Below are 15,879 nucleotides of genomic sequence, written 5' to 3' on the forward strand. Positions count from 1 at the left end.
GAATTTTTCCTTTAAATGCGCAACTTTGGACCCGTTTTACGGTAGAATCTTGCCGCAAATATCAGCAAAATAATTTGCGAGTAACGTTTGAATTCTATTAACACCACAATCTCCATGCACCACCGCAAGTGGGCAGTATGAACTATCTGTGGAATCACTATCAGTAATGCCTTAGGCCTGTTTCACATGATGCGATTTTTGCCCTGCGACTCTGCGATTCTCGTCGGTTTAGCCGCAGAGCGAGCGTCGCTCCAGCCGCAAAAACGATTCCAACAGGTTGGAATTCAGTCGCAGTGTCGGCGCAGTCGTTCTGCGGCTGACCAATGAGGAGCTGAAGAGCGTCGCGACGTCATATGACACACGGTGACGTGCAGCGGGCTGGCACGCCCAGTATCGAAGGAAAGCACGCGTCCCCATGTGACACCCCTATTTTCACGTCTGAGTGGTTCCATTTGGCGCAGCAACGCGCTTTTTGTACGCTGAAAGACTGCAAAATTTCATAAATACATATGAATTATCGCTGTGAAATTGCACTACGGTGTCACCTACTGCACCGAAAATTTCCACTGCAGTCGCAGCATGTGAAATGGGCCTTTGTCACTACCACCCCATGCTCAAAAACAACTTTAATTTGAAGCCTGATAGAAGCTTGCATTTCAGGTGTGCTTTTTCTTTATCTTGCTGACTCTGACTCCCTTTTTGGGAGGTGCAAACATGCAGGTGGACCAGCCGGGCTGGCCCAAGCTGTGTCTTCCCGGCCACCGCGCAGAGGTCACTGCCCTCTCCTGGGACGCCTGGCACCCTGCAAGGGTGAGTGCAGCCTCCACTGGGAACCATAAAATGTTTCAACACAGCAGCATGTTAAAGGCCTCGTTGTCCGAAAAATTCATCGTCGGTGTCATTGGCTTTGTGAGCGAAAAATTACCGACTCGCCTCTGGCAGGTGGTTGTTGGCAGGTGACATGGCCATGTTCAGCATTTCTGTGGCGTCACGAGGTCACATGTCATTACCAAACTGGCAGGAGTTGCCAACCCTGGCAGCTCCTTTGAGATAAAAGGTTGAGATGGGAGTCGACTTCTCCGCAACCAGCCCTTTGGGACACTATTCCTAGACCACATGAGCATGTTCGTACAGTTTGGTTACAGTAACTAGAACGAACAGTTTGGCAGATAACAGTAAATACCCATGGGGCACTTGTGCTCTCAAGTAGTAGCAAACGAAGTGGTGGCACTACTGTCGTCCTTTTTTGAAAGCGTTGCTGTGGCATTTTTGAGTTCGTCTGCAAACAAAATTGATAGTTTGTATTGCGGCATGTGGCTGGCGCATAAAAAAACGAAATCTGTGTTTTTGTCTGCACAACCAGTACTCCGACAGCCAGGTGTCGAACCGGAACCGAACCGAACCAGAAATTTTTCCACCATCTTGGAGCTAAACCCGAACCGGAACAAATAGGAGGAACCGTTCTGAACCGGTTCACGTTACAGTTCCGACCCATTTTTGCTGGCAACTTACCTTCATTGCGTTTTCTTTTATCGTTGTTTGTAAAGCACTGTTCTCGCTTATTTCCAAAATGCCACTTCACACCACAAACATCACAAACATGCTGAAAATTCATCCCATGCAAAATGATGACAAGAACAAAGGAAAATATACTGTCGAATGCATGTCACCAACTTCATGTGGGGCTATCGTTCCATCCCGAACAGGTGCCGCTGCACTGTGCGGTGGCTGCTCATGGAGAAAGTTGCTCCATTTGAGAACCTAGCTTCCTAGGCAGTGAAATAATAGCATATAATTCGTAAGTATAGTTACATATTTATGTAAATAAATATATAACCATTTGCTACTCAAAAACAAAATGATGAATCTGTTAATGTCACGCAAATCATTTTATTTACCTATCGTTCGACGACATCGCACCGAGTCACATGCACATGCAGAGCAGTCTTCTCCGATACGATGCCAGCAGATGCAATTTGGTTGACCAAGAGAGAATGATAAGTTGACGCTGACGGAGGAAATGTCGCCTTGGGCAGCAGTCTACCTGCCTGTTCTTGAGTTGTATCTGAACTTTAGGACAAATGTGATACCATAAGTCTATTTCCCCTTTTCTCTTGTCTTCCTTTCGTCGCTAGCGATGTCTGCTGGTTTTATTTCCCTTGGCAAGTTAAACTGTGCCATAAGTGATGATTTGATGTTGAAGTTTAAATATGGACTGGGTGGGGCAAGGAACTAAGCGCAATTACTGGTATGATTATTAAATTCACAAGCTCTGTTTGGTGCGCTACCACTTCGGACCCGAGAATTATGGTGTCGAAAAAAAACGTGTTTCATCGATTTATCCACCATCACTGATGCAAACACCTAAGGCAGTCTAGGAAAGTTTATCTGAAAGCTGGAAGTTCACCGTTGAAAGAAAGCGTAACTAATTAATACCCTCGTCTACAGGTTGCGCGGTGACGAATGAGGTCGGGACTGGAACCTTGAAAACGCAGAGAGAGAGGGCGAGGTCAAGCGGACCGAAGGAGCCTGAGACTATAGGCCCTAAGAAAAAAAAAACAGAAGCAAAGGCAATATTTGTGAAATCGGTGAACTCCATCGTGAGACCCTCGATGTCGTATTACTCTGACAAGCGGGGAAAGGTGCCGATCAAAACGGCATTTGGTCACTACATGAAAGCGGCTTCGTAGGATCGCTGGTGGCGATCAAGTATACCGCTATAAGCTGCAGAAGAATTTCTCCTTGTGTTAAGCTTACAAGCTGAAGATGATCTTGAAGCGTTTCATATGGTAAGAGAAGAAGACTACCTTCAAAGAATCAGAGATAGTGGCAATTCTCTCAGAATAGAAGTACAGAGCCAGATCTATGCATTTCAAAAGGTTCCCATAATAAGCAAAGACTCTAGTGTTTTCAAATTTTGGGAGGAAGTGAAGTTGTGGCGTTCAGAACTGTATTGGATGGATAGATGGAATATAGGAGCGTCCCCTTTGAAACGGGGTGGTAGCAGTAGCTATCATGCTCATTTTTCTCCCTATATCTTAATTATTGATTTAGATTGGTTAACTAAATCATCATTCTATTTATTAAATTTTTGTTTCTACATTACTAACATTATGTCACTTCTCTGCTTTTAAGCCACCAATCTTCCAGTCGTTTTTTGCTAGTTTCCACCGCCGGTTTATTCACCCGGCCACTGGTACAGTAGCGCCATTTGCATAAGTTAGCTACAGTAGCGCCATCTACATAAGTTCGCGTCAAGAGAGCATTTTCTGGACTGAAGTATATTCTGTCTTGTCAACGAACTCGGATGACTTCAACAACCCTCGATAATGTCCTCTTCCTTCAGTCTTTCTGTGCTGCCAAATAAAAAGTTGGCAGCATTTACTGAGCACATAATAAAATATTTGCGAGCAGCCATGATGTCATGTCATGCTTGTAAATTATGCGACTAAACATAAGTCTACTTCAAAGTGGTTACAGAAGGAATTATATAGCGCGCCTATGCAGGCAACCATGGCGTGAAACAATACGGTGGTCATATTAATCCGGTTCTCCGGCAAATATGATTATGACACCAATCCCAATGCGTGACCGAAGGGCCTTTTGCCAGCGCCTTTCAGACCATAACGCACTGTGCCTTAGCATTTCACCTCCGTAGAAACGCGAAATGGAAAGGCGTCCGGGTGTTGTGCGATATAAATATTGTCACACGTATGCCATATTCATCGCTAGTCTTGGAGTGTGTGCTTCGTTCGACATGGACGAAATATTGTTGTACATGTACTAGACGAGGCTAAAAATCGTATGAAATTTTTGTACTTGAAAAGCGCAGCAGGAAGCATTTTTTTTTTTTAACTTTCAGCGCACAATAGCTTTAGTTGGTTATGTGCCAATGAAAGTAATAATTAGTATTTCTCCCAGTTCTACTCTAATCGTCGGTTACTCATAAAACAGTTTGCTGAGGTCTGTACAACCAACTGGAGCCCATCACATCTGACGACAAAGAAAATATACGGATTACTACATGAATATTCTTGCTTTTGTTATATAATAGAACAGGAAAGAAAACTGAGTATTAAAAATGTGGATTGAAAAAAAATAATAAATAAACCTGAAGTTTTTTTTGTTTATTTCTGAACCCTTTTGAACCGGTTCGACCCTGCCTGAACAGGTTCGAACTGGAACGGAATGGGTCTCCGGAGCCGACATCGAACCCGAAAAAATTCCGGTTCGACACCCTGCCGACAGCGTTTTGGGTGCAGCGCACCAACTACTCGAGCACCATTGGTAATTCATAGGTTTCTGGCAGTGCTGCAATCACACTCTTGAGATCGGGCCGAAAAGGCAATGATTTTAGGGACACGCTGTGATCCCCGTCCACTGCATAGATGTATTGTTATTTACTGTTATTTACATAGATATAAGCGACCTCTCTTATATCTATGTCTGGTGGTCTCGCACATGTAATATGGTAGTCTGCTGTATGTGGGAGATAATTGAGGCATATATTACGAGATTGTTGAGTAACAAAATGTGCCAGTACATGAACGAGGATCTGCAAAGGAAGCTGCATATGGAAGCCATACCAGTAAGACTGAATGACGCGAAGGTCTTCTTTTTCTTCTTTTTTTTTATTATTATTATTATTATTATTATTATTATTATTACTTTTCTAGGCGATAGATATATCTGTAAAGGTTCACATAAAGTCGCTTGCAAAATGTGTTGGGTTAGATAAATACTGATTTTTGAAAGTGTTACGTATGGCATCATCGTTGGGGCTGTACGACCATTTACTACTGAGACCATTTCAGATTCTACAGTAAAGCCTCATGTTAATGAACAGATTGGATAATGGTAAAATAGTTCAATACAGCTAAAATTTGTAATAAAATTTAACTGAAAAATATTGAAGGTGATTTAGCTGAATTCTCTGAATGTTTATAATGTGTGCGCCAACGTGTCACGTTGCTCTTCACTTTCGGTTGTAGTCTAGGGTTTCAGGGTCAAGCGGCAGTCAAAGGTCAGCAAAGTAGGTAAACGGAAGCGCACTATTAAATTTTGAGGTTACTTACCATACCGGGCCAATGTGGCACTAGTGTGTTCTGGATCCATTGCACACAGATGGAAGTTGATGAAACAGACATGGAATACACATAGCAGGAGAGCACCAGTTAACCATGAGATGTGAGCAGCAGTGAGATATGATCAGCACAGTGCTCGCATGCAGTGACTGGGTGCTAACGCGCACCAAAGCAGTGTAGTGTAGTCAGTGGTGCTTACTAGAGAAACGGGGTGTTTTTTCGAAGCGTTAGCTCAATTTCAGAGGCACCTTCCAGCTTATTCACTCATGAATTCATGAACAGAGGCAGATCATGTCTGTTCAACGAGTAAAATAAAAGTATTTGCATCGTGTTCAGTTTTAACATGGGAGTGCTTACTGCCTTTTTTTTTTCTCACTCTCCACGTTAAATGCTTGCTTTTGTGCGTAATTGCTCATTTATGGTTCACAAGTGCAAACAGAAGCACTGTTTGCAAATGCAACAGTTGTCCGCGTTTCGACGTAAGTGCGCTTTGAAAGTGAAAAAGTTAATGCGAAAGCTCGGGTGGAAGACACAGATCCAAGTTATCAATGGTGCTCTGCATCTGTGTTCTTTTTGGAGAAGATCGGCTGTTGAGAAGCAGGTGACGGCCTGAAATGTATGTGTCACATAAGTAATGCTGACTGTGGCGCTTACCTGTGTCCGTAGCTGGCCACCTGTGGAGATGACAATCGCGTGCTGCTCTGGGATGCAGCCAGTGCCTTTGAAGACCAGCCGACCCAGGATTGCACGCATGCCGAGGTGTTTGTGGCTAGAGGTATGCCTGCTGCTGCTTGCAATATTTTGATATGAAATGTGCATGCTTTCATAGAGAAACTCTTTATTTTCCCCCGTATCTTTATTTTGCTGTTGTGTACTGCTTTTCAACTGGAACACTTCTGCTCTTTGGCAAGGCATTCAGGGAGTTCTTGAGCTTAAAGAAGGCAGGCTTCGTGTCCTGGTGCATTCAGCTCTCTGGTTGTGATATGCCATTTCCTAGAGGAAGCTTTGGCCTTCCTGTGCCAGTTTGCACTGACTGTGCTCGTAATATCTGTGTGTGAAATCAAAGTTGTCCCGTCTGATGGCGGTCATGGTGGCATACAGACTGGCAAAGCACAATGGACTTGATAGTGACTGTGTAGACTTGTGCCGGTACACTGAGGAGAAAAAAAAAAAAAAATATGGTGCTGAAAGTGAGACATTTTGGACGATGAGAAGGAAATAACGAGAATAAGGATAGGTAAGGGTGTACTTGACTGACATTCCCAGGTTTTTGGAGAGCAGGTTGCCAATATCTTCCAAGGAGAAAAGATGCAAGGGTTTTATCTCGGCAGTGCTTACCTACGGGGCGGAAGCATAGAGAAGAACAAATGGACATGGGCCGTAATTGTAATATGAAGGCAAAACAACCAGTGGTCACTAAGGGTAACATACTGAATTTCAAAAGAAAGGCAGTGAACAGAAGCCGGCAGAAAGTGAGGTGGGCGGATGAAGTTAAAAAATTCAAGTTATTTGGAGCAGTATTGGGGAAGCCCTTGTCGTTCACTGGATTTAGTCAGTCTGATGGTGATGCAGATTCCTACTAAGCTTTAAAACACACTACTACAGCACTGTCTTTAGAAAACTTTCTGTTCTGTGACATTTTGGTACTCTGAAAAAATTAGCTGAGTGGCACATAGTTGGCATGGTGTTCTGTTGGTGGGTTGTGCCGTACGCACTCAACTCCCACAGTAAAATTGGCGTGGATAATGTTGAGACTGATGAGCCTTCAAAGCAAGCAGCATTGCTGAACCAGCGCAGCCTTTACTTGATTCAGGAGTCAGAAACCACAACCAAAGTCAGTGAAGCGTCTGGACATCATCTTACCGACTGCTAAAAATAATCCGATATAATTACCTTGGTATATTGTTGGATGGGAAAAGTCTTTAAGAAAACTGGGCTGTAGAATGGACTGGAATTTGAATAAATTTAACTCACATTTTTGAGATTTGTCTGTGTGTAGCTGCCCATATAGCATGCACTGCATTTGAGAGTGCACTTTTTGAAACTGCAAATTTGCTGGCCTGGAAACTGGTGTGTTTATCCCAACTGCACCGATGTGTTCAATTTAGGTCCCTAGCTGGCCACATGAAGTTGGCACAAGGTAGAGTGGGGGCCCTGTGGCTATGGGCACTATGAGAGTGAGCAAAAGTGTGAACCGTTCCAGAGAGCACCGAGCCGACGGTGGTGGCATCGCCAATGCTGGTCAGGTCAGCCAACCGAGCCAACCGAGCTGGCAGCTTTAGGACACCCAGCAGGAAGTCTTCAGTGGCAGAGTGGCTGACACCACCGACCAAGCGCAGACTGGTTGACGGCGGAACTCCGGTGAGTGCATCCATGGTCTTACTTTGAATATGGTTCCAGTAGCACGTCATGTGACTGGCGAGGTCCTAGAGCCTCATTCATACGTTCAGCTAGCCGGGAATTCTCAAGCGCAGGGCCTTTAGTAAAGGGGGGACATGGCCCTTGAGGGCCTGAAAATGGTAAGTTGATTTTTCAAAAATGACATTTTGGAACAGGCTAGTTGGTGACACATTCTTAGAATAGAAAGGTAGCGCAATAAGGACGAGGACAGAGTAAAGGTCCCTTTCCTTTGTCCTCGTCCTTATTGCGCTACCTTTTTATTCTAAGAAAGGACATTTTGGAAGTCTACAGCACAGCTCCTACATATTTATGTATTCCTTCCTGGATCATTCATTCCACTTTGGGAGGGTACAAACAAGCTGAATAAATCTCATTTTTGTGTTTCCTTGATTTCTCAAAACACAAAGCTTTGACTTATTTATTCAGAGGAGACATTTTCGAATCTAGAGCAGATAAAGAAATATTTTTACTACGGCATGCAGCTATGTAATTAACGCATAGAATGTTGCAAACTGATTTCTCCATTTGTGCTTGCTAATACCGTCTTTACTCGCATAATGCTCGCACTTTTTTTGCGGAAAATTGATGCTAAATTGAGGGGTGCAATAATTATGCGGGGAAAATTCTAAAGCAAATGATTTGGGAGTGCTGAAAGCAAATTTAAATAGGTGTGAATCGGCATTTTTAGGCTAGCTATTGTAAATATAACCAAAGCATTACTTTCAAGCTTTGCTATAAAAGTACAGGGTCGCCAAAAGCACAAATTGCTAAAGCACTTTATTTACCGCATGCAGCCTCATCATCACTTCCCACGTTTTGTGGTACCGTATAATGCTCACAGCAGACCATACAGTTCTACTCTTGATCAGAGACTTGACCTGAGTCCGTGTCGACACTGTAATCGCTGTCTCCAGTAGCGTCTAGGCAGAACTCTGTGCCGAAGTGCCTGCTGACAGCGCGGCTGCTATGCTGCGGCACCAACACAGTGCCCACTTGATACAAAGGGATGGTCAATAAATCATTATCATCATCATCGCTTACTAGAGAGCTCTCAGCTTAAAAGCAGCTGCATAACTTGCATACCGCCCCATCCTGATGCAGCGCCTAGAACACTGTAGACGGTGGAATAAAGCAAGTAGCACGGACGGAACGAAAGAACAATGACAATGAGACGCGGAGACACCTCGCAAAATGGCGACTACTACGAACATCATGGAGATTAAAAAAAAAGGCGAGCATAACCTATGATGATGATGATGATCTACCCGAGCACGCTATTACCGCCTGGTAGCGCGTGCACACAATGAGGCCAGCTAGATTCAGTAGCGCTCCAAAGATGGTGCTTATTCTACTAGCAGAACACTCTTGCAGTGGTAATATTGGTGGTGCGATGATTATGCAAGGAAAAAAAGAAATCCAATTTTTGAAGCCCATTGTCAGGGTACGAGCATTATGCGAGTACATACGGTATTTTTTTTTTTTTTTTTTTTTTGAAAAGGGGGGGGGGGGGGGGGGGGGGCATTTAACTTAACCTGCTTGTCAACCAGTTCTCCCTGCACTAAACTTCAAAGGTAAAAAACTATTTCCTACGTTGTATTCCTTGTAATAATAGTTTTATGATTAGTGTTTCCTATTGTTTTTGCAAAGAAAGGAGTGAAAATGTCTGATATCTTGAAAACTCACTGATACAGTAGAACTTCGTTGATATGATCCCGGTTCATATCAGTTGAACCCCTTTATAAGGGACATGCACTGGGGAGCATATGAGAGGTCCCTTATAAAGGAGGGTATACTATGTTTACATTTTTTAGCTAGACCTTATTTCGACGCAGGCATCCTATGGCTAAAATACGCAAAAATGAAGGGTACATCATGTCGTGAAGTGTTACGATACCTTTTGTTTCGATATTGCATTTGCTTGGTGGACCACGACACTGACCACACCTTGCGACCTTCTTACATTTATTTACTGCTGAAATAGTTGTAAATCTTAGTCTGCTTCATGGCTGCGTTGATGCTGTTCAACACAGCCTCTCTTAGCTTGAAAATAAGGCCCAGAGTCTCATGGCCGATGGGCCAAAGCTGTATATGTTGGCAAACTATGCAGCGATTCCAAAGTGTGATTGCGATGTGACGTGACACTACAACTAGCTATTTGCAACTAAATTATGTGTCTGGTAAAACTACAAGAATTGAAGTAAAATTGAAGTAAAAAAAAAGCGCCATGAAATCGTAAAAGTAACCAGCTTACCACCAAGGTGTTATAAGCAGCCAAAGCTATAAAACATCACCAGCAGAAATGTCCCTCAGAAATTTATGCTTGTTTGACAAAGGGTAACAGTGACTGTGAATAAAGTCTGAGAATGTTGCTACTGAGCCGAAAAATAAATGAAAAGTGAACGAGGCATTTCTAAGTGAAGTTTAAATTGGTTGAATAGCAAACGGAGCCGTTTATTTGTCCTCACCAGAGCAGAACCACTTCTGTTTTTGTCATTTGTTTTGGTCTTGGCTTGGCTATGTCTCTCTTTCTAGGCACAATGACTTCTTTATGTCAGCGGCACCAGCTGAACACTTTCTTTGCATTTACCATATAGATCTGTCGCTCATACTGAAATGCAACATAATAGACAATTTTAGCTATATATTTTTCAGACAAATGGACACAGCACCTTAGGTAATTCATAGTAAAAAGCTTCCCTAATTGGAGAACCCAATGCGCACTCCCAGTGTGCTCGCTCAGATGCTCGCACATGCAGTCGCACCTGTGCTCCTCATGGCAAGCCTGGAGAGCTTCTCTACTACATTCCTCCTGCAGGGCTTCTTTTAGTCATTTCATAGCTTAATGACCTGCTCTTTGTGTTCTGAAGTTATAATTAATACATAGTAACGGCACAGGTGTGTCTCTCTTTTTTTTGTTTTCACTGTTGCTGCTACTGAACCTGACAGTGGATGGTGCCGCACCTAATGTTAAAATGTCTGTTACAAGCAAGACTGAGTAGCAAACTTCAAGGATACATGTCCTTTATAGCCAATTGTCTTCTACATCCAATGTCTGTTAAAAAAAGAGGCCCAGTTAATGAAAGTCATAGAGCGGCCAACCATTTGGGTGAATGGTGTCTCGTACACCCGATTGTCTGTTACATCCATGTCTCTTATAACGGGGTTCAGCTGTATTTCCCGTTTCATACGCTCAAAATCATGAGGCAGTAAAACATCTCCCATAGAGTTTCATTACTTTATTCCAAGTTAATATGTTCCCAGATAACGCAGTTCTCTGGTTACTATGCTCAAAATTTCGAGAAATTGTGGTTGTATAATAAGTTTTTCGATCAACCGGACATGTGCTAATTAGCGCTTGTGACATGAAAAAGCGATCAGCACCGCTCACCCGCCATAGTTGCTTTCCTGCAGTGCAGTGGTGCAAAGGGGCAGAGCATCAAAGAACCCCCCAACAAGCCAAAACAAGCCAACATATTAGGTGCCCGTTGCCGTGGAAACATGACATCATGAGAAACACGGTAGCTGCTTTGCAATGCCTTGGGGCATAAGGGTGAACCATTCAATAACTACAACTACTCAGGCCGGGTCTGGGAGATGCAGCACGAGCATGTCATCGGTGTAAGGGGGCGAAGCACTTAGAAACACCCAAGGAAGCATTTCCGACTCATCATTGCCTTCTGCGAACCAGATTTGTTACTAAATCTCTTCCGCGCTTACGACAATGTTTGGCAATATTCGAAAATTATCGAATAAACCAGAAATTTTCGAAATCGCAATGTTTAACCGCGTGACTACTTTCCCGACAGCGTGCGCAAAGCGAAGCACATAATGAAACTGGTAACAAAAACATCGTTTTGACTCCGGTTTCATCTCAAGGTGTTCATCAGATACAATTACTGTGATGCAAATAGTTTGGGGCTGTTTTTAAAGGCCCATTAAGTAATTCAAGCCTTCGGTTAATTTGAATATTCTTCCTGGTTGCCTGAAGGCTGAATTAATGAGGGTTTACTGTGATCAGCAGCAATATGATAGCTCCACCAGGTTTCATGCAGCTCCGTCCTATACAAAATACTTGTACATACGGAATCCTGTATGAAGTTTACACTGTCATTTTCAGTAGGATATACACTTCAGTTTGATTCTAGTTTAATGTTATTTACATATGCCATGTTATTTCTGAAATAAACAAAGATAAACAGTGTTTCCCATTTTTTAATTTCCATTTAAGGCATTTTTTCCCCCACATTTGATTCTTATCCAAAAATATCAATATTTGCAGGCCCCTACAGACAAGTGATTGCATATTTGAAATCAGTACAGTAACTGGTTAAAACTGTACATTTTCATTACATTTAGTCTAAAAATAAAGAAAAGGGTTGCAAGTGCTCTGTCCCAACGGTCACACAAGTCAAATATGAACTTTTTTTTTTGCTAGCAACAATCAATTGCGCGGCTCCTTTTGGACGAGTTGACGTTTGTCTGGCAGCAAAAGACTCAGTATGTAGAGAAAATTGGATTACAGCGTTTTTGCTGCCACTTGAAGAGAAATTTGCATAATCACAGTTTGAAAGTGAGTCGTGATGTTGCCTGGCCTCGGAGGTAATTCGTTTCGATGCACCGCAGTTGGCCGCCGGCGAAGAAAGCCTGGGAACATTGCTTTGTTTCTGTTCTTTGCCCTCTTTTAGCTTGCAAAAGCTCTGCAGTGAAGGTAGCGCGGTTATCAATGGAGTGTAGTAATCTGTCGGTACAATACCGCTTACTGTTGCAATCAGTGGCACTGAGGACACAAAGGAATTGGCCTTTATCAATAGGATGCCAGGATCAATTAGCTAAGGGACTGCTCTCTCTGAAATGGGTAATTGCAGAAATCTTTCACTCTGCTACTTATTGCGAATGCAGCGCCAGCAAATTATGCAGTGATTCTTGTGAGGAGGCATCAAGCAAAAGTTAGTGTACCACTCATAAATACCTATGCGCTTGCATTGTCTGCGTTCCTTGGATTTCACATAGGTGTGCACTGAAACAAAGTAGAATTGCTCGATTGCACTCTTTTCTGATCGGCACATTATTGCAGTCGGAACAATGTGCAGCACACTTTGATGTCACAAGTGCTGTTTTGAGAAAACGAGAAGCTTCGTTCGGCTTGTACTCAGTACGCTTACGTCATTTGCTAGTGTGTGAATGTCGGAACAATGTGCAGCACACTTTGATGTCACAAGTGCTGTTTTGAGAAAACGAGAAGCTTCGTTCGGCTTGTACTCAGTACGCTTACGTCATTTGCTAGTGTGTGTATAGTCTACTTCCTGTTATTTTTTGGTGAGGCATAGAGAAGTTTTTTCTTCGAAGCATGAACTATCCTGGCCACAACTGTGACTTGCTCTGAACTGCCCTTCACACTTTTGTCCCACACACCGTGCTGCTTTCATTCAGGACACTCGTTTATTAGAGTGAAAAACTGATTCTAGCAGACAATTATGACATGACTCATTTATCATCGTGTGTTCTTCGTTTTGGCAGGCACATAGCGTCCAGGCAGGCAGCAGTAGAGCCTCCTCCAGCAGTGGCAGCAGCAAGGTGGTACCTCCATCCCCCAATTCCATCCTGTCGCCCCGGAAGAAAACCTCCGACAGCGCCCTCAACGTGCCACAGCGGCGTCTGCTTCCCCACCTGGATGCCCTGGAGAAGGACGGTGGCGCCCCCGTCAGGAACCCGAAGGAAACGATGCCATACGACCTGGAGAATCGGCCCCTGGTGCAGATGCTGGAGACTCCACCACGGCCTGTGGAGGCTCCCAAGGCCACAGTCCCTCCGAGCGCAGTGCACAGCCGGAAGAAGCACAAGGTCATGGCAAGGCTGTTCAACAAGCAGGCGTCAATGGTCTACAAGGTACGCCTTCCGCATCTCACTCATCCCTAGGGCCTTCCACAGCAGCGCAGTCTCTTTGCGGGCTACAGCTACCTCAGGACTGTATTCTCGCTTCAGTCACTCTGAGAGGTTTCGTCACCACTGGTCGGCCCAGGCAGTGGACAACGAAACCTGCAGCCATTTTATTCGCTCATGTTTCTGTTTGCATCAGGCAGCAGAATGCCTGTTGCAAAGTGAATATGAGAATGAAATGTTTTACTGAAGTCAGTTATGAAACCTTCAAAGATGATGTGCTTTTGTGTGCTGATTCAAAGTATTGTCACTTGCTATATAAACCGGAATATAGGTCAAGAATATTTTGTCAAAAAAAAAAAAAAAGCAAGCTAAAGTCGCCCCTCGTCTTGTATAGCAGTCTTTAGTTAGCAGAATTTGAGGCACAGTTTGTCAACAAAGGGCATGGCTCGTGAACCGACAGCCAAAACATATCGACATCCTGCAGTTGCTGGCATATTTTTTTCCATCCCAAGCTCATTTATCTTTGCGTGCGCTCTTTTGTTCAACCTATGAGTATAAAATGCCACTTTAGCAATGAATAATGGCACGTGGAGGCAGTTTACAGTGGCTTTCCAGAAGAAGTGATGTTCGCGGCAACATGGCCACTCTCTCGGCGACAGTTCAGCATTTCAGAAAAAAGTGCGCGGTGCTGTGGACAAGATCAGTTGTTCGCATGTAGGCTTTCAAGAAATTCTGCATAAGCAACATGCTTGATGGAACTACATGACACACGCTAGGAGGTGGCGAGCAGCAAAGAGTTGTCTTCCAACGACACTGCTGAAAGCGAGATCTTAGCTCCAGTGATGCAGGGACACAGCCGATGTTGTAAACATATGTGCTTCTCCGCTTTTTTTTTTTTCTCACTTTACGGTAAGGGGGTCGACCTATAATATGGTTTATACTGTAATTTTGCGTAATCAAGTCCTTATGTGCCTACCTTGTGCATAATATTTAATGTACGGTTCTTGTCACAGCCATTGCATCCCATTGGCTTTTCCTTGGCATTGGGTAACGTAGCAAGCAACATTCTCATCCTGCCTATTAGACAGCTAGTTTGAAAAATGCCTTTTAAGAAACGGATTAAGATATTTAATTGCAACTGAATATTACATCCACTTCTGCTGCATCAGCCAGTTGATGTGCAGAAGCAGGTGTAAATCCTCAGTGTGATTGAAGTCGGTCAGAATAAATGCTTGGAAGACAGGCCTGGGAATGCTTCAACAACTGTGTACAGCTAAGCATTTGTTTCCAGCGTAGCTCAGAGCAGGAGAGAACTTTTCTCTGCAGAGATCCATTGCATGATTGTTGAACGGTTGTGCTGTTTTGGGCCTCACTACTGATCTTACAGCAAAAACAGGAGAGATCAATGATCAGTCCCTTGGTGCAAGGTTGACTGAAATCTGAGCCCAGTGCAAATAGAACTGTTGAATTGAGTATTAAGTTTTATTATTAGTTATTTACTTTCTGTGAGAACACAGGAACTTTAGGGCATTGTTGGAAATTTTTTCCATTTATAAATTTAAAAACATTTTCGTTATTATTACAGCAAATAGTGTAACTATAATGGAGGGGAAAAAATTCTTGACTGAAAAAATTTCAAAGACTTGCACAAAAGTTCACACAAATACTAAATGTATCCAGCGAGAATACAGCTTAATAAAATACATATATATAAATATATTTCATGCATAACTATGTTATAAATGAGTTTTCAGAGTTACAGTACACTTCAAGCTAATATCCAGTCAGCCAAAAAAAAAAAAAGAATTAGTACTAACACAAAGCATTTACAAAAAAAAAAATTCCTGAAGGTTGATGAGCTTGCTCTTTCTCTGAAAAACTCTAAAACTCTCTCTGAATGTACTCTGAAAATCTTGTGTATTAGTATATGGATGACCTCCATTCCCTTTTGTCCACAGGGCAAGAGCAAGGCAAAGCGGGCATTGCTGAACACCCAGCAACAGATCACATCTTTCTTCAGGCGCTGACAGTCACTGATCACCATTTTTAATCGCTGCCAGTGCAGAGTGTCTAGGAGGAGAACACCAGAGAGTTTTTTCATCTCTTGACAAACATTACTTGGTGTTTATTCGAACAAAACATTTGCCCAACCAAATCGCATTTTGTTGACCTACCATTGTGAGTGTGCTGTAAGACAAGCATCTACAAAGGATGCTGCAGTCCGTTTTACGGTTGTCATGCTTTCAAAAACTCATTCCAGGTACTTTTCTAACCAGCTTTATCAGATCTGAATGAGTTTAGCATTTCTGCTTTTACATGCTATGATGGTATGTTTTTTTAGATGCAACACTTTTCAGAGTTTAGGGACTCGTTTTTATTTCTCACTAGATCAGAAACCCCGTACATCAAGCTTCTTATGAAAACCAGTCTGTCCGAAAAAAATAGTGCTTGAAATGACAGAGAAGTGACACAAAAACATTCCTGTATAAAAAAATGACAAATTTACCAAACTGTT

At 43.0% G+C, this 15,879-nt stretch overlaps 1 protein-coding gene across 2 annotated transcripts in view; it reads left to right on the forward strand.

The window, feature by feature from the left end:
• Positions 1 to 15,645, forward strand: part of l(2)dtl (WD40 domain-containing protein denticleless) — a 29,720-nt gene extending 14,075 nt beyond the window's left edge. For both annotated transcript variants that reach the window (XM_084581901.1, XM_084581900.1), the window contains exons 12-16: positions 721 to 810; positions 5,751 to 5,859; positions 7,288 to 7,445; positions 13,002 to 13,370; positions 15,323 to 15,645. In XM_084581901.1, coding sequence (XP_084438027.1) covers positions 721 to 810; positions 5,751 to 5,859; positions 7,288 to 7,445; positions 13,002 to 13,370; positions 15,323 to 15,391 — 795 coding nt within the window. In that variant the 3' untranslated portion in view covers positions 15,392 to 15,645. The remainder of the gene's footprint in view (positions 1 to 720; positions 811 to 5,750; positions 5,860 to 7,287; positions 7,446 to 13,001; positions 13,371 to 15,322) is intronic.
• The last annotated feature ends 234 nt before the right edge of the window (positions 15,646 to 15,879 follow it).

This window comes from Amblyomma maculatum, chromosome 10 (genome assembly GCF_055883805.1).
Source record: "Amblyomma maculatum isolate TAMU_Amacu chromosome 10, ASM5588380v1, whole genome shotgun sequence".
Classification (NCBI taxonomy): Eukaryota; Metazoa; Arthropoda; class Arachnida; order Ixodida; family Ixodidae; genus Amblyomma; species Amblyomma maculatum.